Source organism: Phlebotomus argentipes, unplaced genomic scaffold, assembly GCF_947086385.1.
Source record: "Phlebotomus argentipes unplaced genomic scaffold, Phlebotomus argentipes genome assembly contig_6, whole genome shotgun sequence".
In the NCBI taxonomy this organism is placed as follows: domain Eukaryota; kingdom Metazoa; phylum Arthropoda; class Insecta; order Diptera; family Psychodidae; genus Phlebotomus; species Phlebotomus argentipes.
In genome coordinates, this window is record NW_026776145.1 from 2,559,269 (window position 1) to 2,583,614 (window position 24,346).

Here is a 24,346-nt window from a genome sequence, read left to right on the forward strand (position 1 = left end):
AACTCACTTTCTTCATACCTACAAGACTGTGTGTGAGCTAGATTGCGAACAGTTTACATACGAAATGAAATTCCGAAACGAAATTTGATTGTGTCGAGAATACATAATAGCTGATTTCATGTAATACGTTCATAGATGGATAAATAGGAAAACCATAATGAAATTTCGTCAAAGGCAGCTTATAATCCGATTGGGGGATTAGACCTGCTATTGCACGGAGGGAAAATAGAGGAAGAATGACAAAGGGAAACTATTGATTACCTGCTTTAAATTCTCTCTTGCGGATTCATTGAGTGCGATGCAAAGATGATGGAAATTGAGATGGGAAGATTTTTACTTACTCTTTTAGTCGAGAGAAAACAATCAATATTTCAGCTTACAGATAACGCACATTGTATACTCAATCGGCATCCTCCTCCTCACTATCAATGACGTTATGAATCTTTCGCCTCTTTCTCACATCGATGACATCGTCTCCGTCGTCAATTGGCTCATTCGTCTTTCCTTCTTCCACCTCAGGACACGAGATATCGATGTCGGATCTGACACGCTTATTACATTGTAATCCATTTCCATCAGACAGAAGGTCACAGCGACTTTGCAGCTCTTCCACGGCAATGTTGTTGGGTATACGCCAATAAATCTCCTGAAATGGTAGAAAATTTCTGCGTGAATGAGGGGCACAGATTGCCAACATTCGCTTTTGGTAGTAAGTACATTTTCCAGTGGCTGCAGCATTCCCATCGCCGTAAGGAGCTCCTGAAATTCAACACTTTCAAGCGCCACTTTGTGCTCCTCGAACAGCGGAACCAGCGGCACGGCATTGTCTTCATCGTCCTCGGGGACGTTTTGTGACATCTCCTGAATTTCATCCTGAAGTGTCTCTTGGAGCCAGTGAATAGCACTCTTGAACTGTGCTTTCAATTTTCCAGCAATCTCCCGGATGTTCGCCGTATCGACATTCTCATTCCTCAGCCTCAGCTGTGGCTCACGTGTGGCTGTGTAATCCTGATTCATTCCACTGCGATCCATGGAGCTAATCTCCCCATCAATCGATGGTCTCCGGGGAGAAATTGCTCCACTCTCCACTGGTTCAATCTCATTGTCATCATCAGATTGATCATTTGCGTTGGGGCCGGGGGCTTTTTTGCCCTTGCGCCCCTTCCCAGCTGACGCATAACTTTCCTCATCGCAGTCTCTCAAGGTCTTGTAGAAGAAGAGTTCTGCATAAATTTTTGCATTCTTCTCAGCGTCCTGCGTGAAGCGTCGCACAATGAATGTGGCCAGGCGCCTCAACTCCTCATGGCGTGTCTCTCTGGGGGCGTGAAGCACTTCCTGAAACACCCTGAATAGTGATGCCTGATACAGCATTTTGGGCATTTTGTACTTCACCGCAACACGATGGAGCACAGTTACCACACTCAATAGGGCATTAGCCGACAGTGTCTTCCACTCCAACAGCACCAGCACACATAGACGAGTCGCCCTCGGATTGAGCAATCTACGGAAGAAATTATTTTACCTCAAAACACCACCTTTTCAGCGCAATGGACACGAGTGACGAAGGGGAAAAAATATACGAAACCTTTTAGCAAAGTCATCAAAATTAAATTGCTTCTCGGTGAAGTTTGTGTAGTTTTCTGTAATTAGATGGTAATGTTATTAGCATAGACGAAGACTGGATATAATTGCAAATATATTACCTTCATCAGCCTCACTCTCATTATCCTCCTCATAATCATTCTCGTTATCATTTTCAGGATAATACTCCAGATTGGCAAGATAGATAGCCTTCAGTATTTCCAAATCATCGTCCACACTTGAATTTTCCTCTCCAAAAGCCGCATTTGGCCACACTTCCCTGAAAAATGTAAAACTTTTTGTCAGTTAATCGGATTCGCAAAGTTTTATATTCCGTTGATGTGGCAAAAATAGGATTTAAGGAAATAAGACCGTCTGACTTTTCTAGATAAGAGATTGGCATTGAATATTCGAAACTTTATGCGTTTGAGCAAAAATACAGAAATTTAACACACTAGACCAAAAGTTTTCACAGAACACAATTATTGAACTTGTCGCTCAAAAATCACATTATTTTTCATATACTCACGAAATTAATAATTCTACATAAAATCTCACCTCGCAGCTCGTAAGTACAAAACGGCCCTCTCATAACTTTCCCCGTGAAGCAGTGAAAATATTGTTCTCATGCAGTCCTCACTGGAAAATAGAAAGGGAAAACCATCTCATTAGGGAAACACAAAGCTGACACACTCTCGGGCAAGAATGAAGACCTTTGGTCATCGATGGGCTTGCTGGAAGTGGCATCAAAGGGGATAATTGAGTCATCTTTCGCCAACTCCTTTGTGAGACTTTCGTGAATTTCCCCCCTAATCTCACCCCAGCTCTTCATGGATGTCTTCTTAGGTCGATTCTTCGACTTTTTCGCCCTCTTCTTGGCCTTGCTCTTCGGGCACTGCACAAAAACCGTTCCCTGGCAGAACTTCTCAAACATCCTCATGAACAAATGTGCCATCTGAACGGTATCGATCAGGTAGGACCTATAAAAAGAGGGCACTTTCAATTCCAATTGAGGAAGAATTTTAGGGTGCAAAAACTACTTCGTGACTTGCGTTTCCTTGTAGTTAAGCATCAAGTGGAGCACCATTTCCCGGAATTCCATTACGTAGAATATGTTGTTCTGGATCTGCTTGGAGAGGCACTGATTCGCATCGTCGGTGAGTGTTTGCATTGTGCACAGTGTGAGGAGACATTCTCGAAAAGCGAGCATTCTAATGTGAAGCTTCTTCGCCAAGGGCCTGAAGTTCTTCTTTTCCAGCTGCAGAACATCCAGAGACTCTTGTATGCGCGTGAGAATCCAGTGGAAAGTCTGCACGTTCACAGTTTCACTCACCAAATCCAGGCGGAAGCCGTTGAATCGATTGAACTCCATAAAGAAGCGAATCGCCCAAAAGAGATAGGAATCATCATGGGCGCTCGAGTGTGGATTTGAGTCGAGAATGCGTTTGATCTGGCGAATCAATGGATTGTAGGCCTTGTGAAGAAGCTGAATGCAGAATTGCCTCAGGTGGATTCGGATGGCGAAGAGGCTTCTGCGTTCTGGCGTGAAACCGCCCAAAATTCGGCCCCTTGTGTGGCGCTTTTTCTTCTTCTCCGCATCGAAAGTCACATTGAATGCCTTCTCGAGGCTCTGGTGACATATTACGTCCTTCTCAGAGACAGATTTTATATTCCTCAGAACGTATGTCCCGCCAAATCTCGAGTGCCGCCCGGGCAGAGTTCGTGACTGCGATTTATCTCTCTCTACACACCTAACAGCCCTCAATTTGTTGTTATCATACTCCTTCTCATCGCTCGTCCTCTCCTGCTTGGCCTGAGCGAGCGCCTCCGCCGCCTGCAAGGCATCCCCGGGCTGTTACTGGGCCGCAATTGGGAGGTGAAAGGCAACACAACACTCACCTGCTCGTGGAGCATGTAGTACATGACTTCGAGGACGTGGAAGTGGTATTGATTCTCGCTGTTCGACGACAGAACAAAGAGGATTATGTCAGTCATCCCTGACTGTTGGAGGGCCCAGAGAATTTGGTCGTGCAGTGTGTCGCCATCGTGTTGTCCCTCCGCCTCTGTGCTCGATGGAATTTGCAGAACATTTCGCAAAAGCACGAGAATTCGTTCAATAATGAGCTCCTGTTCCTCATTCCGCTCCATGCTCGTCTGCAATTGAAAATTGCCCAATTAGCGCTACTCACCTTTGCCCCATTTACCGCCACTTACCGTCTCTAGCAACTTCTGCAGGTGATTCTTCAGCACGATCCACACAAACTCATCGGCGAAGGCCTCCTTGTACCCCCGGAGGATGAAATTCAGCTCCAAGTAGAATCTGTGATTTGTCTTGTCTTTTGGCACTTCATTGTGGTACAGGAAGTAAGAGGAGCAGGTCAAGTTGAGCAAGAGTCTGAAAGTAATTTATTCCTTCATTAAAATCATAGGCTTTTGATCTTCTCGGAAGACTATCACCTGAGCAGGACGTCGAAGTACTCGGAGTTTTCATCATGGCACACCAGCATAGGAAGCAAGTCGGTCCGCAGCACAGAAGACTGTCCAATGTGTCTTCTGTATTCGTGTGTATCATTGTCTCGACGCAGTATCCATATTAAGTGCTAAGAAAGAATGAATTCTTTTAATTTATCCTTCCGATCCTTCTGCATATCATCAAATATTATTCTAACCTTTAAACTTGAGAGACTGTCCGGAGCGCTGATATATCGCTCCCCGTCGAAGAGCCCCAAGGAAGCACAAGTGGCATCGATGTCAGCAAGCAAGCGGGACATTATTTGATCTTATACACTTTGAATAGTGCACAAAATTAGTCGAAAAGAGGTGAAAACTAGTAGGAAAACGCAGAATCCAAGAAACGGGGATGGAATCTTGGCGCCCAAATTTGACGCACTCTGGGGGTGCCAGATGAAAGGACATTTCCCCTCATTCCAAAAATCCCATTCCAGCTCAATTTTTGCGATATTTCACCAGTAATCATAATTTCTTCAGATTCTCTTGATATATATGTGTTTCCTCGATTAAGGATTGTTGAATGGAACTAAAAATTATATATATTTCCGATTTTGACTCATTCGAGGGAAATTTTTTCAAATCTTTCCCCCTCTTCAACAGTGGTGAATTGATTACAAAGCAGCAGAAAGACACTTTGATTTTCCAGAAACTCATTTATTTCCTACAAAGAAAGAATTATGATGCATTTTTTGTTCCGGTCTTCGTCTGCGAATCTTTTGGTTTCCCATGGGTTTTCCGAAGATCGTGCTGGACAGTTGGCCTTTTTGGATTTCCAAAATGTGCCATAAAAGTGGGGAGAATCCACCTCGACTGCGGCCCCGCTAGAGGTGCTGGTGTGCTACCTTGTCAGTCGCCTCCTCAACTGACAGCGGGGCATTTTGCTTTTCAGTCGAGAAATTTCTTTTGTCGAAAAAACTTCCTTCCGCAGTGCGATAAAATGTGAATTTTGTGCTTCTGCCGCGACCCAAGGGACAATGTAACTGAGTGACTTTGTGTTCAATCAGCAGGCAAGTGATTTAGCTGTGAAAATCACGGCGGAAAGATTAGAAATTTTTCTTCCCCATGTGTGCCTGTGTGTGTGTGTGCCTTTCTGCCATGCCCAATTTTCACGAGAGCAATTTTGCCCACTTAGATTTCCCTGTTTGCCTCTGTCGCGGCCCTACGACTTGGACAGCGCCCCGGTCGGGAGGCCCCAAATCGATGGGTGATCAATGGGCGACGTAGATTCGTGGGGGCGCTAAATAAAGATGAGGAATTAATCAGGCCAAACGCAGAAGAGAGACTCGCGAAAAAAGACTCTCGGCGTTGAATCAAAGTCTCAAAATAGATTCTCTTTTTTCGTCGCGCGCGATTCTTCGGAGCCTCTTCGTGAATTTACCTTTTAAAATAAGTTTAACACTGCAAATCGTGGGGCCTCTCGCGAGAGGAATTTACAAGGAAATAATTACGCATGCATGTAGATAACTAGATGCATTGAATTTGTCCGTGCATCTGCATTGTGAACCGCCACAAAGACCGCGAGTGAGAAAAACAGAGTTGATTGATAGATAGTTTTGCCATTAAACCGGATCACTTCTCTCTGTCTCTCCCTCTCTGTCGATTTCATTTTCATTCACAAAACAGTTGGGGCCCGCGATGGGCGAGGAGGAAAGTTTACAACATCATACTGTGCACGGCAGACAAAAAGACCCGCCAATTCAACTGGAAAGAGATACATTTGTGTGACTGCGCTGCCTTTTTTTGCTGAGAGCATTGAGAAATTACACTTGACATTCAACGAAAGTCTCTGAGGCTAGAGACTCGTCGTTGGGCATAAAATGGAAATTTCGATGCCGCGATAGCCTCTATCGATGGCTTTTCCTTCTGCGACGACACTCTATCGCCCGGGGCCCCATTTTCCCTTTCACCGCCGCCACGAGACTTTCACCTAGTCACACGGGATTTCAGCCAATGCCGCGGCTCGCGTCCCAAAACATGACACCTCCAAAGTCTGAGCCGTGTTTGGCAACTTTCTTGCCGAATAGCTAATTTGACTGGGCGGCGATATCGCGGCTGTTCTCGCGACAGATAAGCCGACACTCTTTTGCCATCTAGCGCTATCGCGGCGGAGATTCGATCGCTGGAAGGAAAACAAAACGCTTTTGACCATATACGGTCGTTTGCTCGCACAACTAACAGAAGAGCGACTTCTGGGGGCTCCGCGTTGATTACCATTTTCAGTGCATGTTGGAAGTTGTTCTCACGATGTCCCTTTAAATCGCAATTGTGGCCCTTTAAAGTTTGTTTACACTCGCCAAATTGGAATAGAGTTTTGTGTGATAATTTTGTGAATTGTAGTGCTAAAGTATTTGGGGAGGAGATGTGGCCAGAGAATTTCTAAACTTCACTTAACGAGCTTGAAAAAATTGGAAAATTTCCAATTCGCAGTTTTCCTGTCGGTATATTGTTGGAAGATGATTATGAAATAGATAGACATCTTTCTACGTAAGGTGATTAAATGATATAAAATTGCATCGTGTTTGTTCATTCAACAGTTTTAGATTGAATCCAGTTTGTCATAACGTATAAAAAAATAATAGGAGAGTGGAAGGCAATTGCGGATACTAATTATTAAGTCTGTTTTGCCTTCTATCGACACAAGTGTCTTATTAACGTAATAAGACTGTTCGAAGCAAGCAGTGTTCAAATAGAGCAGAAAGAACCACAGAATTCTTACAACCAATTATTATTATTGTTGTTGTTTCAAAGTTAAATAAGCGCAACACAAAATGTGATCTTTTGTTTCAAAAAAAAATTTAGGGAAAAACGCGGCACTGAAAAACTCCAATTTTCACCAGTATTTATACAAATATTTTCTGCCTGAATAGAGTAGAACGATAAAATGAATGATTTTGCATTGATTTGAATTTCAATTTCACTGAAAATCAATTATATTTTAAATGTGAAATTAATTGGTTTTGCAGAATTGAACTACACAATAAGTTAATGACAATAATTTCACATTTGCACATACTTTTGTTCCCACAACAGAAGCGAAGATGTAATTAAATAGAATTCAATTACTTTACATGAACTTACAAGCATTACACTTTTTTGTCCATGATGAATAGCAAGAGAGCGGGAGAGATATTTTGAAGGTCGTAAATTTGATTTAATTGATTAGCTTGTAAGTAAATATTTTAATAACAAGAAGCATTACGTAATGTTCGATAAAGAAACAATTCTCATTTTTCCAGCAAGAAGTGATAATGTCCGTGAAATCCACGTTTTGTAATTGGAGATACATGACAAGCATTGCGGAAGAAGAATAATTTTAATGCGATTTTGCCGTTTGTGTGTGTTTTTTTTTCGAGAGCAATTTTGCGAAGATTGGGAAAATAGTAAATATGTATTTCACTTGATATGCATGAAAGTAAAAATAATGAATATCTCACTGTTTCGGTGTTAATCCACATTTGAGGCATACAAAAAGAGTCTGTGCGCACCAAATTTGATGGGCAATTGTAGCTTTAATGCGATGAAAAAAAATCCTTTCAAAATCATATTATAACGAATTCATCAATATCATACTTTCTATTTTTCTCCCCTTTCAAGAGAGTAGCTACTAATTCAACGTGGTGTTTACTGTTTCTTTCTTTTCTCTCTCCGCCCAGGAATCTATTTGCGAGTTAATTTCAACACAAGACTCATCGTCAATTGCAAGAGGCGCAATCATGGAGGGTGATAATGCAAAGTTGGCCGCAGAGATGTTCGATCATTTCTGCGGTGTCACAACGATGCGACAGGTCATGGGGCTCCATCGGAACATGCTGGACGCCGTGGGCCTGCGACCGGGGCCCCTCAACGACTTCTATCCGAAGCTCAAGGCGAAGATACGCAATTGGAAGGCTCAGGCGCTGTGGAAGAAGTTCGACGCTCGCGCGGCCCATCGTGTGTACAACAAGGGCACAGCGTGCAGTGGAATCCGGGTGCTTGTGATCGGAGCGGGTCCTTGTGGCCTCCGTACGGCGATTGAAGCCCAACTGCTGGGAGCCAAAGTGGTGAGTTTCTGGGGGCGTCGAGCTTTCGTTTTCATCTAATTGACGCAGAGCGGAATTTGCATGTCTGCCAATTGCATAACTTGGCAAAAATCAGTGCAAATTGTGTGATAATTGGCTCTCTAAAAATATCAATAGTATTCTTTCGATAGATAACGCAATAGTGTTATATGGCACACTCTTGTCGTGTTAACAAGTGTGTAGTTTTAGTCGCGACGAAAAGACATTTGATATCTGAATTGCAATCTTGAGACACTCGTTGAGACGGCGAAGATGCGATGATATTTATTTATTTCCCAAGAAATTGGGTATTTCTGGCAAAAGTAGAAAAAGAGGCCAATTAATGGACTTACTGTAAATATCAGAAATTTCTTCTGTTAAACTGTATTTGGGCTATATTTTTTTTCTACACTTCACATCAAAAATACGACTAGCCTGAGGAGTTGGACAAGTTTTGGTGCCTACGACTCAATTAAAACCTGAAATTATTGTCACCATTAGTGGATTTCAAGTTTTTATTGACTCACCAGTGAGATGCTAATAAATTTCCCGCGGTATTGAACTTAATACCTTTCACTTTTTCGTCTTAGAGGAAAGTAAACAATTCACTCATAATACGTTTCGGATTATACAGACTGACAAGCCTTTCAGAATAGGAAAGCTGTTCTTATAGGCAATAAATTGTCGATTGGATCTGTTGAAAGTTGACAAGGCGACTTTCCGCTGAAAGTGTCTCTTTTTTTTGCTTCTTTAAGATTTCACAGATGTTCTTTTTCCGTGTTAATGCATCGTTTTTGATCAAGAACACCATAAGAGTTTGAAAATTACCTTTTTACAATGCAATTTAATAGTGTATTAGCGACAGTTTCAACTTCAAATGAGTAGCACTTTTCTCCGGTCTAATTGTTTTCTATTCTTTTCTCTTATGTGGTGTTTTTTTGTAGGTGGTTGTGGAGAAACGCGACAGAATATCGCGCAACAATGTGCTTCATTTGTGGCCTTTTGTCATAACGGATTTGAGAAATTTGGGCGCCAAGAAGTTCTACGGCAAATTCTGTGCCGGCTCCATCGATCACATTTCCATTAGGCAGCTACAATGCATACTGCTGAAGGTCGCCCTTCTGTTGGGCGTCGAAGTGCACGAGGGAGTGTCGTTTGTCAATCTAATCGAGCCAAGAGATGGTATGATAGCTGAAAGCCATGACAGTGTGTTGGCAGAGAGATAATTAAAAAAATGCAATTTCGCCCCAATTAAAGGTTGTGGTTGGCGCGCCCAAGTCAGCCCCGAGGACCATGCAGTTTCACACTATGAATTCGATGCACTAATCGGCGCGGATGGCAAACGTAATACACTGGAGGGTTTCGTCCGGAAGGAGTTTCGTGGGAAATTAGCAATTGCTATTACGGCAAATTTCATCAATAAGCGAACAGAGGCGGAAGCAAAGGTGAGAAATGGAAATGGAATATAAGAATGTCTCTATTTTCTCTCATTCGCCCACGTTTTCTTCTTCATTTGTTGCATTTCAGGTGGAAGAAATTAGTGGTGTGGCCTTCATATTCAATCAATCCTTCTTCAAGGAATTATACTATCGAACTGGTATTGATTTGGAGAATATTGTTTACTACAAGGATGAAACTCACTATTTTGTGATGACGGCAAAGAAAATGAGTCTCATCGATAAGGGTGTGATTATGCAGGATTCGGCCGATCCGGCTGAATTGCTGGCACCGTCGAATGTTAACACAGACAAATTGCTCGATTATGCTCGCGAGGCGGCTGAATTTTCTACGAAATATCAAATGCCTAATTTGGAATTTGCTGTGAATCACTACGGGAAGCCAGATGTGGCGATGTTTGACTTCACGTCCATGTTCCAGGCGGAAAATTCTAGTCGTATTTCCGTGCGGAAGAATTACCGATTGCTGCAGTGTCTTGTGGGTGATAGCCTTCTTGAGCCATTTTGGCCTACGGGATCGGGCTGTGCGCGTGGATTTCTCTCCAGCATGGATGCAGCCTATGCGATCAAGTTGTTCGCTAGTCCACGCAACAGCTGCCTAGCCGTGTTGGCGCAGAGGGAGAGCCTATATCGTCTGCTGGGTCAGACGACGCCTGAGAACCTCAACCGGGATATTATGGCCTACACACTCGACCCCTCGACGAGGTATCCCAACTTGAATAAGACTCTGGTTCAAGTGCAACAGGTGGAGATGCTCCTAGACTCGGATGACACAGCTATCTATCAGCAGACCTTCATGGATACAAACACCATTTCCGCCGTTCCAGATGCCCCAGTGCGAAGAAAGCGACGAACTGGGGACACAACTCCACTGGGCATGGTTTTGCTGCGCTGGATAAAGTCCCAGCTGAAGGGATACGAGTTCTCTAACAATTTGACGGACGTTGCTCAATGTTTCACGCATGGAAAGGTCTTGTGTGCTCTTATTCATCGCTATCGCCCCGATTTGGTGGACTTCAACTCTCTCGATGATTTCTCGGCTGAACAGTGTAACGCCAGAGCTTTCGATATTCTGGAGAATGACTTGGGAATACCACGTGTTATGCAGCCTTATGAGTCCGTCAGTATTGAGAAGATTGAGTCGAAGATATGGCTTAACTACTTGGAGCAAATTTGCGAGCTGTTTCGTGGTGAAATACCTCATGTTAAGCATCCGAAACTGGTGAGTGTTCAAAGAGACTCATTTTTTTTACCATTGTGGAGAGAAAGTAATTTTGCTGTTGTACTTTTGTCCAAAAAAGGATTTTGCTGAGCTGAAGGAGAAACAGAGAAGCAATATTCCTGACTTCTCCAATTTGGTGAAGTCATCCGGAAAGAGAAATGTTGTGGAGGCGGAAGCAATCAACCGACGAATTGTGCTGGACGAAGAGCGCAATAAGAATCGATCGAGGCGATTGAATTACGAACAGATGCAGGCTGTGCAAACATCAGAGGGTCCGAGGAGAGCGAAGAAGAGGCGAAGTCATGAGAAATTTCAGAATGTGGTGAGTTTAAATATGCAGTATTTGATGGATTAATGTCGGGGGGGAGAAATGTGGGACACTTCCTATGGGAATGATGGTTGTGTGGGTGCTCTAAAAGGAATAATTGAAAAATTTAGGAAGAACAGAAGAAGCGTCTGGAAGAGATACAAAATAATCGAATGGAGCGTCAGAGTAAGAGACGATTACAACGTGCTCGGCAGACTGAAAATTTCTACAAGAGTTTACATATGCTACAATTTAATAGTTTCCTCCGTGATACTGATAGTTCAACACCCTTTGAAGACTACTCTCTCTATGTCTATCGACAACAAGCTCCTGACTTTACTGATCGTGTGAAAGATCTCGAGAGGAAATTGTTATATCCCGTAAGGAGACTGGACTGATAGTGTTTCGTGTCGTTTACATATTTAACTGACAGATTCACAATGACTGAATGTGAATTTTTATGACTATTTAACTCAATAATTTTCACCGTGTTTCATATAAATGCAAATGCAAAGCATATTGAATTGAATAACCCAAAAACTTCATTGCTTAGCCAACAAGAGACAGCAAAAATAAGCAATTTGGCTCTTATATGAGAATTTTGAACTAATTTTGTGTAGATTTCTTTGTTGACTTGCTTTTTTCGACATTCCCTAATGCATTTCTCTCTGTGTCACAGGACCGAGAGAGGGGCTTTTACTCAGCCCTGCCACGTGGTGCTCCAGATGAGAAGTTCAGCAATCGCATCAAGTCAATGGAGTCGAAGATTGTGGGGAAGAATTCGGGAGTAGGTGACAAAAAGCCCAAAGACCTGCTGCGTGCCATTGGGAAGATTGAGAGTGACGATTGGAATGTGCGAGAGATTGAGAAGAAGATTGAGCAGTCGAAGAAGGCGGAAGTGGGCAAGAGTCGCGAGAAAGTGCCCAAGTGGAGTCGGGAGCAATTTCTGGCGCGTCAGAGCAAGATGGCGAAGCCCATCGATCGTCAGGTGTCAATTGATGAGAAGTTCAAGGAGATCGACATGACCATCAAGTCACTGGACAAGCAGTTGAAGGAGGGACACAATCTGGACAGGGGCGAGCGTGGTAGAAACAAAGTGGCTTCGATTGCAGGGCAATTCGGCAAGAAGACAGCAGAGGGTCCGTCTGAGGAGAAGGCAGGATCGAAGTCTCTGATGAATTCGAAACTCGGACTGGTGCTCACATCTCAGGGAGTGTCGGAAATTTGTCACTTCTGTAAGCAAAAGGTGTATCTCATGGAGAAAATCTCCGCGGAGGGACTGGTTTTGCACAGATCATGCCTCAAGTGTCATCACTGTCACACAAATCTGCGACTCGGTGGATATGCTTTCGATCGCGATAGCCCTGATGGTCTTTTTTACTGCAATCAACACTTTAAATTACCACCAAAACCATACAAACCGGTCACAAAGAGACAACCTCAATTTCCGGTAATTATACTCTATATATTTTTGTTTTCACACTTTTCACTAAATGAGAGCATTTTTTTGTGTTTTGTACAGAAACACGAGGAAATCGCTGCAAAAACCTCTCGTATTTCCCCGGAAAAGGCATCTCGGGCTGAAAACATCGTGGCAATGGATTTACTGGATCGCGGTCAAACACCTGAGCGGATAGAGTTTGAGAATACTGATGCCATGTCTGATGGAGAACGCTCACTGAACAATATAATTGATGAGAATGAGTGGACAGACAGGAACTTTGGCACGGGAACTGATGAAACGGACTCTGATCTCTCCAGTTCTGATTCGTCAGACTCCGAGACGGATTCTGATCTGTACGAGGAGGCGATAGATTCACCGTTGGGCGCAGAGACGCTGCAATTGGCAACGGATTGGATTGGAAAGCAGAGGATATGCTCGCTTCAGGACAGCGATGGTGATGAATTCTATGATTCGAGTGAGGATGACGATGTGGACACGCAGACCGAAGGAGAGGAATTGGCGAGAGCACGCGAGATTCGAATGCAGGAGGTGAAACTCCAGCCACCTATTTATCCAGCAACAGACACCGAAACTGAGGTAGGATTTCCACATTTTATTAAATTTCTATTTTCCCTGCAATGGCTCTTTAGTTGAAGAAGTTTGGTGGCTTGCTTCCGATTTATTTGAGTGGTGGGTAAGAATGATAAAACGTCCTTATCCTTATCAACAGGTGGTGTCAAAAGGGAATGAGATTAGTAGTCCTAAGAACGATAGATCGGAGATTTTGTGGGGTTGTAAGGGCGACTTCCAGGTTCCAGAGGGCATCAATCAATTAAACGAAAAACTATACAATTTGAACCATTTCCTAAACGTTAACAAGGACATAAATGCATTGAAGAAAGAAAACTTTGTTAGGGATGACATGCTAAAGAAGCAGAATTTGAAAGAACAGTGGCTCTCAAATGTGCCAGTTGCAGAAGATGCAAACAGTCGCTTTGCCAGATTCAGATCAAATTCTCGTGATAGTTCTGTTAGTAAATCAAGCAGTGTTTTAGCATCTAATGTAGGACAAGAGTTCGGTAGTGCTTTGGATATTCAGGAGATTGTCGATGAACCGCCTTCTGGGGATGAAATTTTCAAAGATTGTACTCCGTCAGACGATGATATTCAGCTAGATAATTTGGTGTTGGACGAGGAGAGGCGCGATACGGAGAAGAGTAGAGCTTCCGATGATTTGTTGACTTTTGAGGAGGAGGAGGCCCTTCTCAAAGAAATGAGTCAGAACAAATTGAAACTAATGAAAGCACTCAGAGATATTGACACTAAAAATTTCAAAGACACCTTATCAGCTATCACATGCCAAACATCAATGCCTAAAGTAACTGCGCAAAGTTCTGTCGACTTGAGCAAATACTTTCCGGAGGCCAAGAAAGTTTCCTCACAGTCACAGAATGTTAATAAGAATCAGAAAGAGTTGAAAAATGTTGATTTATCAAAGTATTTCGCCCAAAGTCAGCCGAGTGGCTCGAAGCCTGTGTCTGATGTGATTAAATTGGCTCCCTTGGAAGAGCCAGACGCAAATAAGTCTCAGCTGGAGGCAAACAAATCCCAAAATAACGAAAAGAAAGCACCCATTGATGATACCCTGTGTGAGAGCGACTTTAACATGTTTGATCAGTTGCTTGATGGGGCAATTGATTTGAAGATGTTTATGGCTCACATTGAACGTATTGAGCCACAAAAGGTGAAAATTACTCAACCTAAAATTGCACAAAAAATGCAAAAAGTGTCTGAATATTCTCCCAAAATGGCCAGAAAGCAGGAAGACGACAACATTTCTGTGGTCTTTGAGGAGATTTTCGATTTTGATAACGATATCACGGATATCGATAATTTGCTGAGTGATAATGAACTTGATAAATGTAATGACATGGAGGGAAAGATGTTTGATGATATTTTATTCACACGGCCAGGTGAGAAGGTGAATGCCAAAGTGGCGGCGAGAAAGAAACGCAATAAGAAAACAAGTTTCAGAGATCGCGCGATCAATGCCCAAGGCGATAGGGGAATTGAGACGAGACTTTTACCGCCAAAACCGAAAGTTATTAGAGATACGACACAAATGGCCAAGAAGAAAGTCAAAACAGTGCCAAAGCGGGAAGAAGTGTCGAAGTCAGGTGGAAAAAGTGTCACAACTTCAGCAAGCAAAGAAACTGGTAAAGAAAATGCCAGAAAGATTGCGTCAACAGATAATTCTAATAATCCCAAGCCTCAGAAGGAAATTGTGAAGATTCCAAATAAACCCACGCAAATCCAGTCAACTACAGTGTTGGAAAAGAAGGTGATTCCACCAAAAGAGTTGCGTAAATATGTGTCTGATCCAAAGATGTGCAACTACTTTTTCAATGATATTCCCCTTGTCGAAGACACACCCAAAATGTCTTTGGATTCTGTTAAAACGCCTGAGGATTGTGATGAGAATAAAATAATGGATGATTTTGAGCAGATCCTTCAAGATATGAATATTGATGACGAGGCTGCGGTGGACGTGACCAATTGCAAAATTCAAAACATTAAGATTATGGATCACGTGCAAGAAATTTGTGATAAAATTGATCGAATTGAGATTTCAGATAATGTCTCACACTCTTTGGGCGATCGTGATACACTTTCACGCGTTTGGCAGGATCAAATTAATCATCACAAGGCTAATCTTGATCAATTTATTGAGAAAGCACAAGATAAACAACTTAACATAGTTGGCAAAGTGGACGACATGAATAATCGCACTGAAATGATCGTTAAAGAGAAAAAGGAACGTTCGCGTGAAAGATCACAAGGAAAGATTAATGTGATTAATGAGAAAATGATTCAAACTAAGATTTCCCAAGAATCGCAGGATCAGCAGCCTGCAAATCAGAAGATAAATCGCAAACAAAGTAGTGTGGAGAAGTTAAATGAGGAGCCATTGGTCAATAAATCAATTAAAGCGGAAAATCCTGTTGAAAATTTGAATCCCTTGGGCAAGAAGACCAAACGATCACGTGAGAGATCCTTAGGGAAAACATCCGTTGTGAGTGATAAAATCATTTCAAGCAAAATTTGCGATAATGTATCGAACACTTCAAGCGATCCTGATTATCAAGATGCAAGCAAAAAGCTCGATCTTGAACAATCTACTGTGAAGGCATCGGTTGTTGAACCAACACGTGAAATTATCAATGAACACAATCGCTCTAAAATATCTTTTGATTTGAACAAAGAGAAGCAATTATCACCTGATAAATCTCAAGAAAAAGCGCCCATTGTCAACGATAAAATTATTTCACGTGAAATTAAGAAAAATGTGTCTAAAATTCGAAGCAAAGACGATGATCAAATTTCTAATATTAAAGTTTATCCCGAGGAAATTGTTAAGCAAGTATTTACTGATAAATCAACACGCGATGATTTTGATAAGCATGATTCTGCTGCAAACATTGTTGGCTTGAATAAAAAGAAGCAGAGATCACGAGAGAGATCTCAAGGAAAGAAGCCTACTCAATTGGATAAAACTGTGAATAATACACCGGAATCTTCTAGAGATCACGACAATAAAAATCAAAGCAATGTGGTTTCTGAGATTTCTTACAAAATGAATGGAGATTTGGATGAAAGTGAGAAAAAATTGCAAGGTGGATTTGAAGATTTTCTGTCGAATAAAAGTGACAAAATGTCACAAAATGAAATCACTCGTGTTATTAATAGTTTGCCTGAACTTGATTCTTTGGTAAATCAATCTCTGATTGAAATGAGTGATTTAAATCATTTGACTGACAAGGATCAACACCAGAAGATGGTATGCGATAGTCAAGAATCATATGATAATAAGGCTGAGGGAATTATACCGAATGATGTGGTTTATGCTAATGCTTTAAAATCCCTTAGTGACCCCAGCGAAATATCTGTCGCTCAATCTGTTGAGAAATTGTCCGAATTAGACAAGATGTCTGATCTATTCCAAGAACAAGCTAAAGATCAATTGAAAATTCCCGATAAATCATATGAAAGCGCTGTGGTTGAAAGTGAAGAGATGCCAAATGATCATGCCTTGGCTCGCTCTTCAGTGTCTCCCACAAGAGTAGGGAAACCGCGAGATCAGCCCTATGTCAGGGACTATGACAGCGATACCCACAGATTATTGAGGCGCAGTCGAGATCTGCACAATAAGAAGCAGGAATTCATGAATGAACGAATGTCAGAGACCAACCCCTACATGAAGAGGGTTTTTGGTCGTGTCAATCCAGAAGATCGATTGAACCTTCCGTCGACTGATCGTTACTACAACTATCCATCGTCCATTCTGTCGAGTACTTCCTCACGATTGGCTCCCACGTCCTTCACAGGCAACTATTCTACTCTGGATAGTATCAGAAGACCGCCGAAAACGTCGCGGAACTACAACAGTAGAGACGCTTGCAACATATCGTAGTGTGAAAGATGTGAAATTAGATGCTAAAACAATGCATTTCGTAAAATGAATTTAATCCACAATTGATAGTACAACGAATATCTATTGCCACTGAATATATTTTAGAGAGACTCCCACTGTTTTGTTCTATTTTTGATTACCGTTCTTTGTCTACCCCAAACTGAGGAATCCTTTTTTTGTAAAATTCTTTGTAATAAATTGTGCCGTGAATGAGTTGTCTTGTCTGTTCTGATGAGAGTTTTGCCCCCCGAAAAAGCGTCAGTGGCAATAAGACACAAAAAATATGCACACACGCTTTCTTCGTGAGAAGAAGAACGAAAACGAAATCACATTGATACGAATACAATGCAGATAAACTCATTAATGCTAAATCGTGCAACATCGCCCTGGGTACGATTGAAAGAAGGTACATTTCTGTGTGTCAGTCGTTTAGTAATATTGTTGTGTATTGAATTCGTTGATATGCATAACAATAAACAAAAAAATGTCTACATTTATATACCATTAATAACTTGGTGCTTTAACAAGAAGCGACTTGAGCTAAAAATGTAAAAAATGCAATTGTTGTATGTTTTCTCTTTTGTTCTATCTTCTTCGGATCGTACCCGAAGCCCTAACAGTTTAACCGTTTTTTTCTTAATTTACTTCACTATAATTGCCAGTGTTAATGCTGATGATGTATTGTGATTTACTAAATTGTTCACTAATCTCTGTCTCAATAACGCCTTGCAGGTTCAATCGGATTCCGAGTCATCTTCAGTGGAAATGGAACCAAATTCGGCAACTGAGATCTCCACTGATTCAGAGTTTGATCATGATCCCGTTTCGAAAACCCCTCCTCAGATAATCATCGACGATACGTTCTTGAGGCGCCCTACGCGTGTTCATATTCGACAGGGAATGATTTCGAATGGTCTGCGAAATCAGCACGTGACAAAGAGGAGTGGTGGAGATGACAAGCTGAGTGAATTGAGTAAAATTGAGATGGATATAAAGCCTCTGGTTCAGGTGGATCCATCTGTTCTGGCGAGCACCAATCGCACACCTCTTCGCAATCCTCGTCCTGGGGATTACATGCTGAACAAAGCACCCAGCACTGAGGGCATCGCGTCCAAGAAGAGCCTAGAGCTGAAGAAACGCTACTTGCTCGGAGAATCGGGCAGTACGGGACTAATGAAGTCCGGCTCAACGTCCGTGCTGGACTCTACCTTTAAGAATTTCCATTCCAATATATCGCAATGTCAGAAGTTGCTGAATCCCGGCTCAGATATCAGTCCGACTATGCAGATGTTTCTTAAGCAAACCAATAGACTGAGTGGTGGGAAAGAGGATAAGAAAGAAGTGGAATCAAACAGGATCAACGAGAAGATCAATGTGTATGGGATGAACAACAATCTGAGAGATATTGCCGAGAAGAGAATCGATGAGGAGCACGGAACGCCAACGGAAACGATAAACACTGCTTTGGTGGAGAATAAATTCAAGGATTTTATTAGCAACAAACACACTGATCCGAAGGAAATTCCAATAGTTGATCTCACCAATGTTGATCTGCCGGCGGATATGATCAAGGCGAATCAAGAGTTTATCGAGAAGCTGGAGTGCAGTGAAGATGTGGAGAATAACAAAGTGATAGATGTGATCGATCTCACCATCGAGGCCACTCCCATGAGATTTGATTCTGTGATGATTGTGGAGAAGAGGGACGAGCAGGTTGTTCCGGAGTCCCTATCGTCGGTTAAGAGCAAGATTGAGGCTGACAAGTCAGCAATAGATTCTCTTCTGCGACAGAGAGACACGAATGATGTGCAGGAGACAACAATTCAAGTGCCTATCTTGAATTCCTGGGAACCGAAGAAGAAGCCTAAATCGGATTCCGATGTGGAGTCAGACAGTCTGTCGAATTCCTCAAGCACATCGAGTCTGGAGGAGATTCCGCACTACATTCTTGACTCCACAACGAGTCCCGATACTCAAGCCAATGAACGCTTTGTGCCGCGGCTGGAGGTGAGGGACACCACGGGGGAGTTGATGCAGATCGACAGTCTGATGATTGTTGATGGGAAGTACATTGGTGATCCAGAGGATTTGAAATTGCTAGAGAAATTGCCTGAAATTCAGGCGCCTGTAGAGCAGAGTCGACCACAGAGTGCGAGTGAATGTGATATTAGTTGCAATAGTGAGACAAATAAGAGGAGTGACGTGGGCAAAGGTATCAGTGAAGTGCTGCGGAGGAATGACTCATTTAAATTCGACACACGCAACAAGAGTAAAATCGAGTCGTTGAAGAATTTACCACTGAATCTGGAGGAGTCGGCTGTGCAGAGTGAAATTGAGTCACCCATTGTAGACAGAGATAAGACACCGACGGCACACTTGGCGCCCGGATTTATTGGCCATTCGGACTCGGAGACAGAAGTCACGGGTCAGGTGCTCACGGAGACTGAGCTCTCCGATTGGACGGCCGATGATGCTGTGTCGGAGAACTTTGTTGACATTGAATTTGCCTTGAATTCTAATAAGGGCACGATTAAGAGGAACAAAAAGGCCAAGAAGAAGTTGCCGCCACCCGAACCGCCCGTCCAGCAACTCAGCGATGGTGATCTGGAGAGCAATATAATGAAGAGCTTCGACATTGACAATATTGAATTCATGGATACAGGGTCAGATGGATGTGTTGAAACGTACTCCACCACCAACAAAGGGATGCTGAGGAATCGCGGTTATGTGGAATTTGTCGATCAAATGCCGGAGCACATCTCCAACAGATATTTGCCGAGCTATCGCAGTGACACAGGCTACTCGAGCTCATCCCGCGTCAACATGGGCTTCGGTAAGTCGGAATTGAGCGCAGCGAAAGAAATTCCCGGAGTGGATTATATCGAGCAGGGCGCCTGTGTGCTCTCGTCCTCAAGTGAAGGTGAATTGAAGACGCCTGTCAATGAAGTGACCAAGTCCGTGTTCACAGATACCTCGTCATCTCAGGTGAAAACTCAGGATTCAGAACAGCATTCAAGTCTCAATGAAATAGAAGATGATAGTCTCGTTCTGATTACATCGCAAGCAACAACAACTGAAGACAGTGAAGCCCTGACTGTGGTTACCAGCCCGCTAGACTCAGCAGATAAGAATGCAGTTGAGCAGTCTTTCGGGGAGGCCGTGAAGGCCATTGCAAAGGATGATACTCACAGAAATACTCCCGACGAGATGAGTTATGAGGACTATGTGAGAAAATTGCAGATGAAGATCTCTCAAATAAGTAATTCTCGCGACTCGATTGATGTGAAAAAGTCTAAGAGGAGATCATCGAAGGGAGAGGCAGATACAAGTGCTCCAGAACTCCCTTCACCTTCAAGCTACACGCCCAAATTAAGTATTTTTGATGATAAGATAAAAGAGCCTCCGACTCTGACGAAGAAATTGGAGGAAATCACAAAGGAGCGAGCAAAGCAAAAGGATCTCATCCATGATCTCGTGATGGACAAATTGCAAACCAAGAAACAGTTAAATGCCGAGAAGAGACTCAACAGAAGTCGATCTCGCCAAATGGGAAACACAAGTGGAAGTCTGGTGCTGTCTGGACTCTCCTCATTGGACATTCCACACTGTCATCCAGTTTCGACGGAGAAAAGAACTCCATCGAAGGTATTTGAACCTCTGCAGTCACCCAGTAAAGTCCTGGAAACGACTATTTCGTCTGCTGAGAAGCTGAAGGACAGGCCATTGAGTGAGAATGTGGACAGCAAATTTGGTGGAGTTGTTCTTCCCGTGTCACCCAAGAAGCTGACAAAGACCCAATCATTCTGTGGCTACAGTTCTCGTTTGGTGTCAACGGAAAACGATTTAATTGCCGAATCCTTCAAGACGCCAATTCCTCCGCCTAGAAGTGGTCGTCGAATAGATGAAAAGACTCTTGCTCACTCTGATAAGTTGCGCCAAGAGGCGCGTGCCAGAGCTCGCCTCAAGTCCAATGAAGATCTCGGCCTCAGTCCAGAGGAGAAGATGCAGATGCTGCGAAAGCGATACCAACTTGATCTCGCCGATACGCCCAATAAGTCCGATGATGCAAAGGTTCGCGAACAGAAGCTGATGGCTTCGAAGAGTGTAAGTGATATTTCCACAGCTAACTCCTTTAGTCCATTTGAAAAGAGCATCGATGGGAGTGACAGTGCTGGCAAGACTACGCCCAGGAAGTTTTTCAAGGGTGTCGAGTTCACGTCGGACTCCAATTTGGTCGGAGAGGGTGTTATGGATGACAAGACGCCGAATGGGAAGAAGGAGAGTCCAAAGAGGCAAAGCGATCGCAGGTCGAGAAGCAAGGATCCTGAACGGCGAAAAAGTATTATACAGACAGTATCGGACTTTTTTCATAAGAAAAAGGACTCGAAGGATGCCATCAATCAGATCAACAAAGATAAAGCCGATGGAGTATTCGGGATCTTCAAGCTATCGTCTAAGAATAAAGAGAAATCAAAGGTAAGAATGCATCATTACTTAATTCTTCTGAATGACTAATGTAATATCTTGGAGAGTATCTATTTGAAAAAAAAAATGATAAAGAAAAGTGAAGTAAATCGACAATTGGCTGAAAATGCTTTCCCGATATGCGTTAAGATGAAATGCAAGAACCAATATAATTAATTTTGGCCTCATCTGCTATTCCAGTCGTGCTTTGATGTACGAGAGTTAATGATTTCTTGTGTAAGCATAAATCAGAGTTACATATTTTTTCAGTCTGGAGTGTCGTTTTTATGTTTTTCATGTTGTTTTATTTTAAATGTTTTATGTTTCGATTTTAGAGTGAAATTCTTATTTTGGTTGTTAATTACAAAGATTTGCCAAGAGAATTTGGATGAATTGCAATGGAGTTCCTAAATTTGGGCGTTTGTATTCTTGGCAAATTGAATTTTTGTGATATTGGTGTTGAGATAATAGTGAAATTGTGTCTCACTATCGCTAATGTGAGTGTTTACTGATGCAGGAAAAGGAGAATTCTCCATCGTATTCGGAACGAAGCAAGTCAGAGGATTGCCTTAAGGCCGACTGGCGCAACAGGAGGAGTGAAGATGAGTTGACACCACCACCAATTCCTCCTCTTCCGCTCAATTACCAGCGATCTGACGATGAGAGCACGTCAGTGGCAGAGAATCGGGAGCTGAAGCGATTGAAGGCAATGTCAAAGGCATCACGACAGGCGGAATTGAAGCGACTGAGGATTGCGCAGGAGATTCAGCGCGAGCAGGAGGAGATAGAAGTGCAGATCAAGGAATTGGAGGCACGAGGTGTCATCATTGAGAAAGTACTTCGAGGTGAAGGATCCTTTGGAGAATAGTGAGTGTCGCTAGAGTGCTTTTGTGTGTGAAGCGTGTACGGACAGGAATTATAATGGTTGCTTATGCCTTTCAGCTTCAACGTGAATGATCCCAGTGGAACCAGCGATGAGAAATATCTCAAGGAATTGCTGGAGATATGGCGAAATATAACACAATTGAAGTGAGTGGAGGATTGTTAAAATAATATGTGACTGACATAATAACTTAATAATGAATGTGCGATTTGCAGAAAACGTGATCAGGAACTAGGAATTAGAGAACAAGAACTGAAACTCGAACATCGTCATGCTCAACTGAAGGAGCAACTTAATATGCGGTTGTCTTGTAGCAGTGAGTATTGGACTTGTATTTACTCTTCTCATGATTCTTTCATTTATCAAAGTCTTATGTGTTTTCCTAACTTTGTTTTATTTTCTGTCCCATTTTTTTTCTTTCTTTCTTGTAAGGAAACTTCCATGGAAATCACTCAAATCTACTTTACTAATTTCTCTCACTTTCAAATTCCTCTATATACTGTATCATTTCATGATGATGTTTCTTGTGTATCTCTTATTTAGATTGAAATGTGAGTAGAATGTTTGATTAGTGCCTGTCTTCATGGGAGTGGTTCATTGGGCATTTTATCAACAACAACAAATAAAACACCGCACAAGAATGCGAGAAAACGGAATGAAATCCTTCTACATTGGCTCATCTCATAAAACTCATTGCATTTATTTATTGATATTATCAGCCTAATAATTCTGTGCGAAAAGGGATTGAGATGATTGACATGTTGAAGAATCTTCAATTAATCAATCCTTTTTGGCAATAATTGTTCACAAAGAGATACTTTATACTTCAATCTCTAAGCTAATTCAAGTTCAGATCTAACAATGGAATGTAGCATCCTAATTGCGGCTAATCTCTAATTAATCTTGCAGAATTGGACAAGAGTTCGGCCGATGTGGCGGCAGAGGGTGCAATTTTGAATGAAATGCTTGAAATTGTGGCCAAACGGGCGGCCCTCAGGCCAACAGATGGGCTACCGACAACCGATGAAGTAAGTGCTCCGATTGTTGTGGCACCCACTTTGAATTGGGCTCCAGTTCTTGTTGTTTTTAGTCTCCTCTATGCATGCATTCTGTGGTTTGCTTACAGTAGATTAGAGAATTAGTCACAGTGATATTTTGTGGATGAAGGAGAGAGATTGTGATGAAGGTTTGACCTCTTTATGTTTTTGTACTTATCACTTTCACTTTGCACTCTTTTAATTTGTTTAATGTCACACAACACACCAACGCGCTATAATCCAATTCATATAATAATAATGGAGAAACCACTGTACAGAGAGATATTTAATTGAATGCACTTTTTATTGTATCACATTGTGAGTTGCACTCTGTTCACGAAGTTTATTGTGTTCTATTCTAAAGCATGCCTCAAATGTGCTAATGCTCAGTCAGTATTCATTCAAAATTCTAATAAAATCAATTGGAATGGTATTTTTTTGTATATAATTCCGCAAATAACAAAATTTCTTTCTTTCTTTCTTCCTCTATAGATTTGAATTGATCGTGACAAATAGAATGGATTTCTTTTATGATGAGATACAGAAATATTTAGCTATTTATTCACATGAGACATGTTTGAGATGAAAAGAGCAACTAAAAAAAAAATACAAGATATACACGCTGTAGGGCAAGAAATTTTTTATTTTAAGCAAAAAAAAAGAGGAAATCATTGAAAATATTTTAATTAATTATTTTTATTTACTGTTCTAAGAAGCCTGCCAAAAAAACAAGAGAACGTCACAATATAAAACATAAACTAATGATGGAAAAATGTAATGTGTAGAGAAAGATTCTCATGTAGTGTCTTTATAAGTGATAAAATGAAATTCCCAGTTTGAGCACAATGTTAATAAAAAAAAAATATGCTGTCTAGCCCCTCCTTATTTTACTACTTTGAAAGAATATAACAAAATTACTGGTTTTATTAAAT

General features: G+C 42.0%; 2 protein-coding genes across 7 annotated transcripts; one reads left to right on the forward strand and one right to left on the reverse strand.

Moving 5' to 3' along the window:
• Positions 1 to 326: 326 nt before the first annotated feature.
• Positions 327 to 4,352, reverse strand: LOC132265171 (protein timeless homolog). The gene is made up of 11 exons (XM_059765739.1): positions 4,251 to 4,352; positions 4,039 to 4,181; positions 3,796 to 3,976; positions 3,481 to 3,735; positions 2,622 to 3,415; positions 2,295 to 2,561; positions 2,140 to 2,220; positions 1,704 to 1,861; positions 1,586 to 1,640; positions 718 to 1,501; positions 327 to 646 (listed from the first exon to the last, which is right to left on the reverse strand). Exons 1-11 carry the CDS (start codon positions 4,350 to 4,352, stop codon positions 401 to 403), a joined length of 3,066 nt encoding a protein of 1,021 aa, XP_059621722.1. The 3' UTR covers positions 327 to 400.
• Positions 4,353 to 4,799: 447 nt separating this feature from the next.
• On the forward strand, positions 4,800 to 24,288 carry LOC132259340 (F-actin-monooxygenase Mical). 6 transcript variants are annotated; one of them, XM_059756943.1, is made up of 16 exons: positions 4,800 to 5,099; positions 7,746 to 8,132; positions 9,074 to 9,311; positions 9,387 to 9,574; positions 9,657 to 10,808; positions 10,888 to 11,130; positions 11,247 to 11,495; positions 11,795 to 12,565; positions 12,638 to 13,156; positions 17,763 to 21,506; positions 21,696 to 21,731; positions 22,012 to 22,361; positions 22,437 to 22,523; positions 22,593 to 22,693; positions 23,287 to 23,405; positions 23,907 to 24,288. In XM_059756943.1, the coding sequence occupies exons 2-16, from the start codon at positions 7,806 to 7,808 to the stop codon at positions 23,910 to 23,912; spliced, it is 8,130 nt and encodes a 2,709-aa protein (XP_059612926.1). In that variant the 5' UTR covers positions 4,800 to 5,099; positions 7,746 to 7,805; the 3' UTR covers positions 23,913 to 24,288. The 6 variants fall into 6 exon arrangements, with proteins under 6 accessions (XP_059612926.1, XP_059612909.1, XP_059612943.1 ...); XM_059756926.1 differs by having other exon boundaries at positions 11,795 to 13,156; XM_059756960.1 differs by lacking the exon at positions 11,247 to 11,495.
• Positions 24,289 to 24,346: the final 58 nt, after the last annotated feature.